Here is a 13552-nt window from a genome sequence, read left to right on the forward strand (position 1 = left end):
GATTTGTTGTCTGAAATATATATCAGACACTATTATGACAACAATTATTACTTTATAATTCATTGTTAAATCCCTAATAAATAAAATAATGAATGTCACATTAACAAAATAAATACAATACCTGTTGTATATTGGTCACAATCTCTGCTGTGAGTTCATTGTAGACTCTCAGACGAGCAGCAGCATCCAGGTGCAGTAGGGATTGAACCGGGGGTCCAAAGCGGTGCTCTTGTGTAAGAAGTCTTGGACACCAGGGTCAGCATATCTAGGCTCCAGGTTAACTCTGATAGCAGTCTTGACATCCCTTACTGCGGGTTAATCTTCATCAGATGCCACCATTGATTTCAGGATCATTGTTTTCATAGGCAGGACTGTGGAAACTGATGGAATGCTCTCAGTGCATATCAGTGTTGTGACTGTTTTGAGAGGTTTGCACACTTTGATAACTTCCTCTGCTAGTCTTATGTGATTTTCAGACAAGGTCACAATATCTTTGCCATTCTTCCTCACAGCTTGATCAGTCAGTGTAGAATACACCGCAACTTTCTGCTCAAGGTATCTCTCAACCATGTCATGGCTTGAATTCCATCTAGTAGGGACATCTTGGATTCGTTTGGAGTTTGGCAGCTCCAGCTGTAATATTCATATTCCTCACAGACTACCGTAAGTGTGTGTGTTTACCGGACCAAGCGAGAGACATGGCAGAAGTCGCACCAGCACCCGCCGCCGCCGCCGCGCCGGCCAAGGCACCCGAGAAGAGCACAGTCAGCGCTACAGAGGTCAGCTACTTCGGACATCTTCTCACAGCGAATGGAATCAAGCCAGATCCACAGAAGATCTCAGCCATAAAAGAAATGGAGCCACCAAAGAACCGTGCAGAGCTGGAAACAGTGCTTGGCATGGTCAACTACTTAGCCAAGTTCGCACCCAGCCTCTCCAATGCTAATGCACCCCTGCGTCAACTGCTAAAGCAGTCCAGTGAGTTTCTTTGGGACAAGCAACATGACATTGCTTTCCAGAATGTGAAAGACTTGATCACGAGAGAACCAGGACCAATCCTTGCCTACTACGACCCAAACAAAGAGCTCAGACTCCAAGTGGACGCGTCGAAGTATGGACTAGGTGCAGTGCTACTGCAAGAAGGAAAGCCCATCGGCTACGCTTCCAAATCTCTCACAGACTGTGAAATCAACTACGCCCAAATCGAAAAGGAGCTCTATGCCATTCTGTTCGGATGTAAACGTTTCCATCAGTACGTATATGGACGACAAGTCATTGTGGAATCCGACCACAAGCCCCTTGAGTCAATCATGAGGAAACCACTAGCTGCAGCCCCGCCAAGGCTACAGAGAATGATCCTTCAACTACAAAAATACGACTTCACAATCACTCACCGTCCAGGCAAAGACATCCCTGTCGCAGACACACTCTCCAGGAAGTTTCTTACCTACAAGGACAGCAGCCTCAGTGAGGGCATGGACATGCAAGTGCACACTGTGTACAGCAACTTACCAGTTAGTGACACGAAACTGAAGGAGATCCAAGCTGAAACAGACAAGGACTCACAACTCACACAGCTGAGGAAAGTCATACAGGATGGATGGCCTGAGGAGAGGAGAAAATGCCCTCAGAGCGTCTCAGAATTCTGGAACCATCGTGATGAACTATCACAGATCAACGGAATCATTTTCAAAGGAGAGAAAATCATTATTCCTACCAGTCTCAGAGAAGAGATTTTGACAAAGATCCATGCTGGACACATGGGCATGGAAAAGTGCAAACAGAGAGCACGGGACATTTTGTTTTGGCCTGGAATGTGCAAACAAATAGAGGACATTGTTGGTAGATGCACCATCTGTCTTGAAAGACGCCCCTCAAACACCAAAGAGCCAATGTTACCTCACTGTATCCCAGACCGACCCTGGCAGGTTGTGGCAACCGATCTGTTCACCTGGAACAACGAGGACTACATCGTAACAGTGGACTACTACAGCAGATACTTCGAACTCGACAAGCTTCACAGCACCACATCTGCAGCTGTGATACACAAGCTGAAAGCAGCCTTCGCCAGGCATGGCATTGTAGAGACTTTAATATCTGACAATGGGCCCTGTTACAAATCAAATGAGTTTGAATCCTTCACAAAAGCATGGGAGTTCACACATGTCACCACAAGCCCACATTACCCTCAAAGTAATGGCCTTGCTGAAAAATCTGTGCAGATTGCTAAATCACTCATGGACAAAGCAAAAGCAGACAAGAGAGACCCCTACCTCAGTCTCCTTGAATACCGCAACACTCCAGTTGACAATTTCAAATCACCAGCCCAGCTGTTGATGAGCCGCAGACTTCGCTCAACCCTTCCCAGCACCAACCAGCAGCTGCAACCTGAGGTCGTCAGCTACAAGGAAATGCATGAAAAACGTGCACAGAGACAACAACAACAAAAGCGATACTACGACAGGTCAGCTAGACCACTGCCACCACTGATCGGGCGGAGAGTCAGTTAGAATCCAGGAGCATGGCCTCTGGAAACCAGCAGTCGTCATCCAGCCAGCTGACACTGAACGTTCATATCACGTCCGCACAGCAGAAGGAGCAGTGTACCGCCGCAATCGTCGTCACTTACTGAACACAAAAGAACAACACACTGATGAGATGAACTGTTCCCCTGAAAGAGAACGTGATGGACTAAACACACACACAGTACAACATACACCACACTTACCTGCAACACCACAAGAGCTGTTGACTGACACAGAAGCATGCTCAACATCATATCGCACAAGGTCAGGAAGAGAGGTCAAGCCCAGAGCTGTCCTCGACCTATGAAATGTCAAAGGGTGTAGGCGGATCGCTGCCCTAAAAGAGTTCCAGACTGTAAACTTGTTATTGAAAGTTGACTTGACATGCTTTGGTATTGTATTTGTTTGAAATGTTAAGATGTAATTTCTACAGTGAAGCTGAGTTGCTGAGAATCCCTTGTTTGAAAAGTAACAGTATGTTGGATCATTGTTTCAGAGTCTATGTTGATTCAGTTGGTGTAGTATGCAATATAAATGGTTACTTACCTTGAGTTCAAACTACAGAGCATGTATCCAAAAGAAAAGCTTAGAATATGTAAAACATTTGTATTTTGTTTAAAAGAAGGGGGATGTAATATTCATATGTGAATACATGCTGAGTTATGGTTGGATGCATTTTGCCGCCGTGTCATACTGTGCGGTGATTGGTTGGGACCACCCAGACGGTTGGGTCGTGGGCAGTTGATCGTGGTTGGAGATAGGCTAACATGGAGTTGTAACTAGTTAATAAAGAGTTATGTTAAGAAACATCCTGTGGTTCTGCGTTTTATTATTTTGTACAAAGCGTACAAAACAAAACACCAGCATCACCTGTTTTGTCTTGAAAACATGTGCAGCAGTTGTGCTTTTATGAAAGGATACCACCTTCCTGATTTTTGCTAGGAGGCGAGAGATTGGTTTCACTGACATTGCTTTTTGAGATGCTAGATTAACAACGTGAGCAAAGCATCCTATATGTGGCTCCAATCCAGCTAGTGCAACAGTATTTCTAGCGTCACGGGAATCGTTACATTATCCCTCTCCAACTTCCACACTGCAACTACTGCCCATAGCTCTTCCCCCAAGTTTACACTGGTGTGACTACTCTCAAGGGGACGTGTTTGAAAGACATGGCTTTGTATCTCCCATTCTGCCGTAATGAAATGAACCGTTACAGTAAGGTAGCTCTCTGTAGCTCTAGACGTCCAACTGTCTGTTGTTAGAGCAACCACGTTTCTGACAACTCGCTCTCAAGATGTTTTTTTTTTGTATAAGGCAGGCATTAATGTCTGGACAAAATGTGTGCGGGAAGGAATAATGAAGCGCGCTCGACAACTTTAAACATGTTTCTGAACCCCGCATTATCTACCACAGAGAAGGGTCTCATATCTGCCGCTATGAATTCTGCTATCGCTGCGTTGATTTCTTTGCTAAAGACGCATATTGTTGTCTGAAGGCTGTGGGGAGAAGTGTTTGCCGTTTCATTTTTCGCCTAGTCCCACGGATTGGCACTTTGGGGTGATGTCGGCGCAAATGAGTAGTCATGTTACTTGTATTGCCACTCGAATAGGCTATCGGCAAAATGAACTGAGCCTACATGTTGTAGAAGTTTTATCCACCACTCGCTGGCAATCCCCGTCATAGTTTACAGGGAAACCTAAAATGTTCCCAGACGGCAGACTTGAATGATACTGGGCCATCTTCTTGTTCTGGCTCGCCAAGTTGCTCCTTTGCATTTAGCTAACTGCCAATTCCTTCATAAACGAATTGCTGCTACGACGGTCTCAGCTCTGTTCTCGTTGGAGTGAAATAACTAACTTTATTACCATGTGGATATTTTTCACACGTTAATTTATACGCCACTGGTTTATGCAATATTATTTTGTTGACAATTAAATATCTATATTTTTCTACCAATAATATATTATTAACGTATTGTTCGGTTCGCAGTGCGTACCAAACCGTGCACTTTGGACCCTGTACCGGACTGTTCAATACGAATACACATACCGTTTCACCCCTAGTAAGCAGTGAATCAACATTTTACATTTTTGTCACACACACACCAGTGGCAATTCTAGACCATTTCAACTGGGGGGGCCAAGCTGGGGCCAGTTACATTAGACGTTGTTGTCATATCGTTTTCTTCATGTCACAATTATGTCATACTCCACATTTAGGGGGGCCACAAGGGGGTCCAAAATTGTTGTCACAGGCCCCCCCCCCAGAACCGCTAGTGACACACACAGGGGCTGAGGGTCAAATTCTCTAGTCTATTAAAGACAAATTACAGTCTTCCTCTTTACTTACTTACTCACCCTGAGCCAGAGGCTACAGCTGGGAAGTGAGTACAGCAGTTATTAGAGAGAGAGGATACAGTAAACTCAGCCACTGCGACTGAGACAATGATGGGAGGATGTAGATGAAGGCGAGTGACCGTAAAGGCCTTGAAGTGACTCTTTCTTTCTCTGCCTTCAGCACCTGCCCATTAGGGGCCTAGGTTAATGACAGGTTGGCCCCTGTGTGGGGCGAGGGGAGGGGGACGCACTCAAAATGAGAGGGCACCCCCGGGAACGAGAGAGAGGAGAGAGAGTTATTTGCTCCTCTGACAGCCATTCTTACCCATGGATACAGGTGTGCTTGAGGTACGGAGGTAACCTGTGTGTGTGTGTGTGTGTGTGAGAGTGAGAGAGAGAGAATATGTGTAAGAAAGATAAGGTTTGTATTCATGTGTTTGTGTAGTCACGGTGTGGAGGGGGGTGGGGTGAGGGTGGCAGAGGGGAAAGTTGTCTTCAGTCACCTCATAACTTCACAAGGCAGAGTCTGACTTATGGTCTCCAGCATCTCTGGTTTACCTCAACATCCTCATCAACAGAGAGCGAGAGAGAGGGGGGACTCCTTGGCTAGACGGTAGTTTATTTTTTTTCTTTTGAACTAACAATACAATTTGAGTTTGACTTTCATCAACTCAATACTTGTCATTAAAAGGTATCCAAAAGCAGAAAAGTGTGTGACAGAGAGAAAAGACAAAGGGAATGAGAGAGGGAGTGACTAAAAGCAAATGAAAGAGCTAGGGTTGCTAACATCCAGAGAGCTGAACTCTGTCCTTTTAATAATTACAAACTTCAAAGGCTGTTTCCTCGTTAAAACAGACATAATTCTCTCCATCCTTTGAAGCAGGAGGAAAAGAGAGAGATGGACAGAGAGGGAAGGCGCTCTGTGTTTGTAGTGCCAAGAATTGAAAGAGAAAGAAACAATGAGGAGAGTAATCTCTTAGATGTGTTTGGTGACTAGTTTACAACAAGTGGAGACTGGGACGGGATGGCCATTTCCTTATTCCACAGAGAGACCACATCCCTCTTGAAAAGAGATTAGATCGGGAGATAAACATGGAATAATAAGGGTAGACAATAGTGATTCAGAAACGGGCTGAAGCTATTCTTTTAAAGGATTGAAAATAAAACTAATAGTCTACGATTTTCAGATACATTTTGTACACTTTTTACCACCCCTTGAACCTCAAATAAACACCAATAAATGACGAAGACAAAACCTGGGAGATTAGGTTTTCATTTAGAAGTAAAAACACTTGATGTAGAAATAAGACACATAACATCCCCATTCATCAGAACTCAAACTAAACAGGAATAAAAAGACACAGGCATAGCCCAGAACTACAGTATAAACAATTTCATTTTTAATTCTACACAAAACATTTTAACAGCATTGTATTGTAATCATTGCAGTAAGTAGCAAACGAAAGAAAAGCCACTGCAAAATAGTGTATTTGGAGAGAAAGAAAATAAAAAAAACAGGAAAAAGAATGCACATTTTTGTTGTTTGTTGCAGAGTTAACAGTGAGAAAAACACTGAATCCAGGTAAGATCTGATAGTTGAAGACAGAATTCGTTAATCAAGAAATATTTCACTGACTGGATGGTTGTATGTTTTATCCTGGGCTCTAAGTATGACCGCTGTCACCAAGAGAAAGTAGAGGAAGGGAGAAAAGACAAACAGCAGAGGGACGGAAAAGTATCTCAGAACTCGTTTGCATATTGACTAGTGTGTGGTGGAAGGAAAACTACACTATTTGTAAATAAGCTCAGAGTCCAAATGTAGAAATATAGAGCAGAAAATCCCCTCTAGTGAGCTTGTGCCGAGAAAAGGCCCGTTGGCCACCTCAGCTATGCACTCATCCTCTCTCCCTAATCTCGCTCTCTATCCCAAGGGGATGCAGCATGGAGGGAATACAGTCATGGATTCCTCTAAATACTAATCACTCTCATGTGTCTGATATCCTCTGACTGCTCTCAACCCCTTGTAACATGTTAAACACAAACAAATGTGTGTGTGTGTGTGTGTGTGTGTGTGTGTGTGTGTGTGTGTGTGAGAGAGAGCTCGGTTTCGCGGAATCTAGTGCCAATGACTAGGACAGTAAGGGTTTGGCTATTGTTGGAACACATTTGGGGTTGTTGTCGATGGTGAAAGCAAAAAAAAAAAAAAAACACACAAACGTCAATCATCACACCGCCTAAGTACAGAGCATGCCCAGTGACCTGCTTAATGACCTCTGACCTTTTGTTGCCACCTCAGCCTTAATGACGCATCACGGTCTGATTTCTAAGGGCCGGGGGGGATATGGCCATGAATTAAAACACGACAACAACCACAACAGGATGAACTAGGTGATGACCTGGGGAGCAGAGGGACAATTGGAAAACTGGGGTCAGACATTGTGTCCCACATATAGGTAACTCCCAAAATAAAAGGAAACACTTGAGTAAATGAGGGATACAAAGTATATTGAAAGCAGGCGCTTCCACACAGGTGTGGTTCCTGAGTTAATTAAGCAATTAACATCCCATCATGCTCAGGGCCATGTATAAAAATGCCCAGTTGCCCATTATTTTGGCTGCCATGGCTAGAAGAGATCTGAAAAAAAGCATCTGCTAAATTAATCAAATCTCAGAGACTGAAAGAGGGTCTCAAAGAAGCATAGGGGATTTAAAGGACACTTACGGGAGATTCTGTAGCGGTGCCTGAGACAGCATTTTCCACCACCAACAACAAAACACCAAATGATGGAATTTCACGTGTAAGAATGGTGTCGCATCCCTCTAATAAAGTTCCAGATACTTGTAGAATCTATGCCAAAGAGCACGGAAGCTGTTCTGGTGGCCCAACGCCCTATTAAGACACTTTATGTTGGGGGTTTCCTTTATTGTGGCAGTTACCTGTACTTCCCCATTGTAATGAATAATAAATGGTTGCCGAGGATCCCTTTGGGTGAGTTGCGAGACATGCTGCCAAGGGCTTGGAGGAGGAATGGCAGTATTCACATGCAATAGAGATATTTAAAAGCTCTGCAATAGAGATACAGCCAGAGCTGTCAGTATTGCACAACTCAATCCAATGGGTTGACTGGGAAATCCCAACAAGACAAATATGTCAGCAAGATGAGAGTCTAGCTCTGCTTTTCATCATCGGCTTGTGTCTTTGTGACTGAGTCAAAAGTATGTGTCCGCTGTGTGCAGTCTCAACACACACACACACACACACACACACACAGTGCCTTCAGAAAGTATTCACATCCCTTTACCTTTTCCACATTTAGCTATTAAATTGAGATTTTGTGTCACACACACAATAACCCATAATGTTAAAGTGGAATTATATATATTTTTTAATTAATCTGAAATGTTTTAAGTCAATAAGTATTCAACCCCTTTGTTATGGCAAGCCTAAATAAGTTCAGGAGTTAAAATGTGCTTAACAAGTCACATAAGTTGGACTCATTCTATGTTCAATAATAGTGGTTAACATGATTTTTGAATGACTACCCCCATCTCTGTACCCCACATACATTTAGCTAAGGTCCCTCAATCGAGTAGGACATTTTAAGCAGAGATTCAACCACAAAGACAGGGAGGTTTTTCAATGCCACGCAAAGGGCACTGACTGGTACAGTAGACGCTGAATATCCCTTTGAGGATGGTGAAGTTATTAATTAATTAGGCTTTGGAGGGTGTATCAACACACCCAATCACTACAAAGATACAGGTGTCCTTCCCAACTCAATTGCCGGAGAGGAAGGAAACTGTTCAGGGATTTCACCATGAGGCCAATGGTGATTTAAAACAGTTACAGAGTTTAATGGTTGTGATATGAGAAAAGTGAGGATGGATCAACAACATTGTAGTTACTCCACAATACTAACCTAAATGACAGAGTGAAAAAAAGCATGTACAGAATAAAAAATATTCTAAAACACGCATCCTGTTTGCAACATGGCACTTAAATAATACTGCAAAAAATGTGGCAAAGAAATTAACTTTTGTCCTGAATACAAAGCATTATGTTTGGGGCAAATCCAATACACCACATTACTGAGTACCAATCTCCATATTTTCAAGCATTGTGGTGGCTGCATCATGTTATGCGTTTGCGTGTCAACAGCAAGGACTAGGGAGTTTTTTAGGATAAAAAGACACAGAATACAGCCAAGCACAGGCAAAATCTGATTCAATGTTCTTTCCAACAGACACTGGGAGACAAATTCACCTTTCAGCAGAACAAGAACCTGAAACATAAGGCCAAATCTATACTGGAGTTACTTACCAAGAACACAGTGAATGTTCTTGAGTGGCCTAGTTACAGTTTTGACTTAAATCTGCTTGAAAATGTATGGCAAGACATAAAAATGGCTTTCTAGCAATGATCAACAACAAACTTGACAGAGCTTGAAGACTTTTTTTAAAGAATAATGGGCAAATATTGTGCAATCCAGGCGTGCAAAGCTCTTATATACACTTAGCCAAAAAGACTCACAGCTGTAATCACTGTCAAAGGTGTGATAACATGTAGTCTCAGGGGGGAGAATACATAAAGATATAGAAGTGTTGAATGTTTTTGTATTTTGATAATAAATGTTACAATTTGTCTTCCACTTTGACATTAGTGTTTTGTGTCGATCATTGACCAAAAATGACAATGAAATCCATTTTAATCCCACTTTTTAACAACAAAATGTGTAAAAAGTACCCATACACACATGTACATACACACACGTATGCACATGCCTAGCCCTCAGACAGTACCCCACGTCGACCCCAGCCCTGACTCAGAGCTGTAAACTCCCCTATCCCATCATCCTAGGCGGCGAATGAGGAAGCCTGATGTGCTAAGACAGGTGTGACATCACAAGTATCCCTCCCTTTCGACTGCAACACACTCCAAATTACATGTCTGGCTCCGTCTCCCTTTGACACGAGACACAGAAGAGAGAAGAGAGACAGGATTCCATTCGTACTCTTCACACCTTTCTCACCCCCTCCATGCCCCTCTAGGAGACTTTAAATGATGTCTCTAATTACAACACACAACCTCAAGGCTTGGCATGGAGAGGAGTTTAGCGGTCTCATTAGTAGCAGGAGGAATTCCAATAGATAAATTAGCTATGGAGATGAGAGAGCATCGGCAGTAAATGACAAGACAGAAAGAGGGGGCGGGAGGAAGAGAGAGAAGAACGAGACAAGAAATACAGTGAGGAAGATGGAGAATATAAAGACAGAGTGAGAGAAAGAATGAAGAAGTGAAGTGTCTTTAAAAATCCCCTTTCACTCCTCAGTGGCATACAGTACAACCATGTAAACTCAGTGTGACTTTATGAACGTCCAGCCGTGTAGCGCATGATGTGACTCGGGAAAACTAAGGCAACTTCTGTTTGTAGGGGGTCCCACTAGGCATGTCAGGGCCCTGTCTCTTTCTCTAGGAGGAGGAAGAGGAAGTGGTAAGCGGCATCTCGCTGCCTCTCTTTTTAAACAGATCAGCCCTCTTTCAGCTTGGCCTTCCACATTTTGGGCGGAACAACTTTCCCCAAACACGTAAAGGTCCAAAAGAGACAGAGGGCGAAGGAGGAGAGGAAAAGAGATGGAGAACAGAAGGGTACATTTTCTCACAGGTGGGCTCCTTTTTGAGACAAGTTGAATGAGATGACGTCACACTGCGATTGCGTCACTCTTCGTCGTCCCCCAGTCACGTGGGTTTTCCTGCTCTCTAAAGAGTCCGTTCGGAGTTTGCAACGTTCCTAGTTGCCGGGTGTTACCAAACTTTGCCAGTGGTGTCAGTCGCTAGGCGCGGGTATGATGCTGATGTGGAGGAAGTTATCAGGGTGACTGAGGTGCTCGCTCAGCCACTGCAACGGGGTCTCCAGCAGGGGCTCAATCCCATGGATCACCACCTGGTAGCGCTTGGACTCGTCTGTATAAGGAGAGAGAGAAGGGAGACACGGAGGGAGGGAGGGAGATGGAGGATGAGAGGGAGCTCCAACTTAAAAATACTTTTGACTTTGTGTCGGACTCCATATATTTCTATTTCTACAAACAGAAATGCTAGAATTTTCTTTAAAACATCACCACTCATAGATTATAGTGTGTGTGTGTGTGTGTGTGTGTGTGTGTGTGTGTGTGTGTGTGTGTGTAAGCGATAGTTAAGTGAGCGTGTGTTTAAGTTGTCCCTCTCACCTCAGAATGACCGAAGCCTCTCGGCTAGCGACAGACAGATTAATCAATCACAGTGACCAGGCCTGACCCAGGGACTGACCATGGGTCACACAGCAAGACAAATGAGCCTCACTCGGATGGCCCGACGAGGTGTGCACGTGTGTGTTTCTGTGTGTGCGTGAGAGAGTGTGTGTGTGTGTGTGTGTGTGTGTGTGTGTGTGTGTGTTAGTATGATAATTTGCATGCACTCTGTGTTTGGATGTATGGCTACGTGCATGAAATGTGTGAAAGATTGCCAGCAGGTAGACACATCTGAATGGGTGTCCATGTGAGTAAGTCTCAATGGGCATATGTTGTATGTGTGTACATCGATGTCTGTAAGTTACTGGTTTACTCAAAGCAACAGTAGCCCCACCCCCTCAGAGACACTGGGCCCCAGGTCACGACCTTTCACCCACTCATATCAGAGCACTGAGGAGAAGGGCGGGGTCAAAACTCTAGAGGGGCCCGTAGCCAAGTCATGTAGGAGCTCAGTGTCTATATGACTACACACACATGCACACATACACACATACATTGACCGTTTCTCCTTATACGGCACCAAAAGATGCATACTGTTGCATGTACACGTAATATCTGAACGACCGTTACAATCGTTAGAAATATCTGTCTGAGTGAAGAATCCAGGGTTAGTAAGAAGCTCCTCAGGCACACCCACCACCTGCAGACTGGTATACAGTATGGATATACAGCGCCGTGAAAAAGTATTTGCCCCCTTTCTGATTTTCTCTATTTTTGCATATTTTTGATACTGAATGTTATCAGATTTTCAACCAAAACCTAATATTAGATAAGAGGAACCTGAGTCTACAAAGAACACTTTTTTTTTAAACAAATGTATTTAATAAACAAAGTTATGCAACACCCAATACCCCTGTGTGAAAAAGTAATTGCTCCCTCAATAACTGGTTGTGCCACTTTTAGCTGCAATGACTACAACCAAAGGCTTCCTGTAGTTGTTGATCAGTCTCTCACGTCGCTGTGAAGGAATTTTGGTCAACTCTTGCATGCAGAACTGCTTAAGTCAGCGACATTTGTGGGGTTTCAAGCATGAACTGCTTGTTTCAAGTTATGCCACATCTCAATTGCGATTAGATCTGGACAGGCCATTCCAAAACTTAAAATTAGTTGCTTTTTAGCTATTTTCATGTCGACTTGATTGAGTGTTTTGATCATTGTCTTGCTGTATGACCCAGCTGAGCTTCAGCTTCATCTCACAGACAGATGGCCTGACATTCTCCTGTAGAATTCTCTGATACAGAACAGAATTCATGGTTCCTTCTATTAAGACAAGTCGTCCAGGTCCTGAGGCAGCAAAGCATCCCCAAACCATTACACTACCACCACGTTTGACCGTTGGTATGAGGTTCTTACTGTGGAATGCAGTGTTTTACCTTTGAATCATATGTCTATAGAACATTCTTCCAAGAGTCTTGATGATCATCCAGGTTCTTCCAGGTGCTTTTTGGCAGACTTGAGTCAACTTTTTGGATGAGATGGGTCCCATTATGTTTGGGCGAAACACTGCATTCCACAGTAAGAACCTCATACCAACGGTCAAGCATGGTGGTGGTAGTGTGATGGTTTGAGGATGCTTACGATCACTACACTCACAAGTACTGACATTCATATTGCAATCACACTTTCTCTGTCTTTCCCTCTCTCTTCCACATACTGTGCCCCTGGTAACAGTAGCAGGCACACGTGGGGGGAGGAGGGGCACTCCCCTGACACTCTTACTATGACACAAGGGAAATTCATCCCAAATATACACAGCTTGAATACCTACACACAGAATGTATGGTCTGGTAGGCCCTCTTATGGTTGTCATGTCTTTTTCAGAGGGTGGAGACCAATGTGATTAATTTGTATACCTCCTCTGAAACGTTGTGAAAGCGCTGTGTCATAGTGGAAGGATTCTGAGTCCTCTAGATAGAATTCTATTGTGTATTTTCCATGGATCCTTCTATACTGTGGCCAGAAGACGTGGTCTCCTAGGTTTTACTGGAACATGACATAATATTAGGGCTCTTAGGAAGACTGACAGAGACGTTCTCACATCTGAATCACACTGTGCTAGAGGTCGACCGATTATGAATTTTCAACGCCTATACCGATTATTGGAGGACCAAAAAAAACCCGATGCCGATTAATCGGCCGATTTTTTTACTTTTTTGTTGTTGTTTGTAATAATGACAATTACAACAATACTGAATGAACACTTATTTTAACTTAATATAATACATCAATAAAAACAATTTAGCCTCAAATAAATAATGAAACATGTTCAATTTGGTTTAAATAATGCAAAAACAAAGTGTTGGAGAAGAAAGTAAAAGTGCAATATGTGCCATGTAAAAAAGCTAACGTTTAAGTTCCTTGCTCAGAACATGAGAACATATGAAAGCTGGTGGTTCCTTTTAACAT

The 13552-nt window shown here is 43.4% G+C and overlaps 1 protein-coding gene across 1 annotated transcript in view; it reads right to left on the reverse strand.

Annotated features, from left to right (window-relative positions):
- Positions 1-8695: 8695 nt before the first annotated feature.
- Positions 8696-13552, reverse strand: part of atg5 (ATG5 autophagy related 5 homolog (S. cerevisiae)) — a 31190-nt gene continuing 26333 nt past the window's right edge. Inside the window, 1 exon segment of the mRNA NM_001173812.1 lies at positions 8696-10823. Within this exon segment, the coding sequence (NP_001167283.1) occupies positions 10687-10823 (137 nt within the window). The 3' untranslated portion in view covers positions 8696-10686.

The sequence above is a fragment of the Salmo salar genome, chromosome ssa05, assembly GCF_905237065.1.
Source record: "Salmo salar chromosome ssa05, Ssal_v3.1, whole genome shotgun sequence".
Classification (NCBI taxonomy): domain Eukaryota; kingdom Metazoa; phylum Chordata; class Actinopteri; order Salmoniformes; family Salmonidae; genus Salmo; species Salmo salar.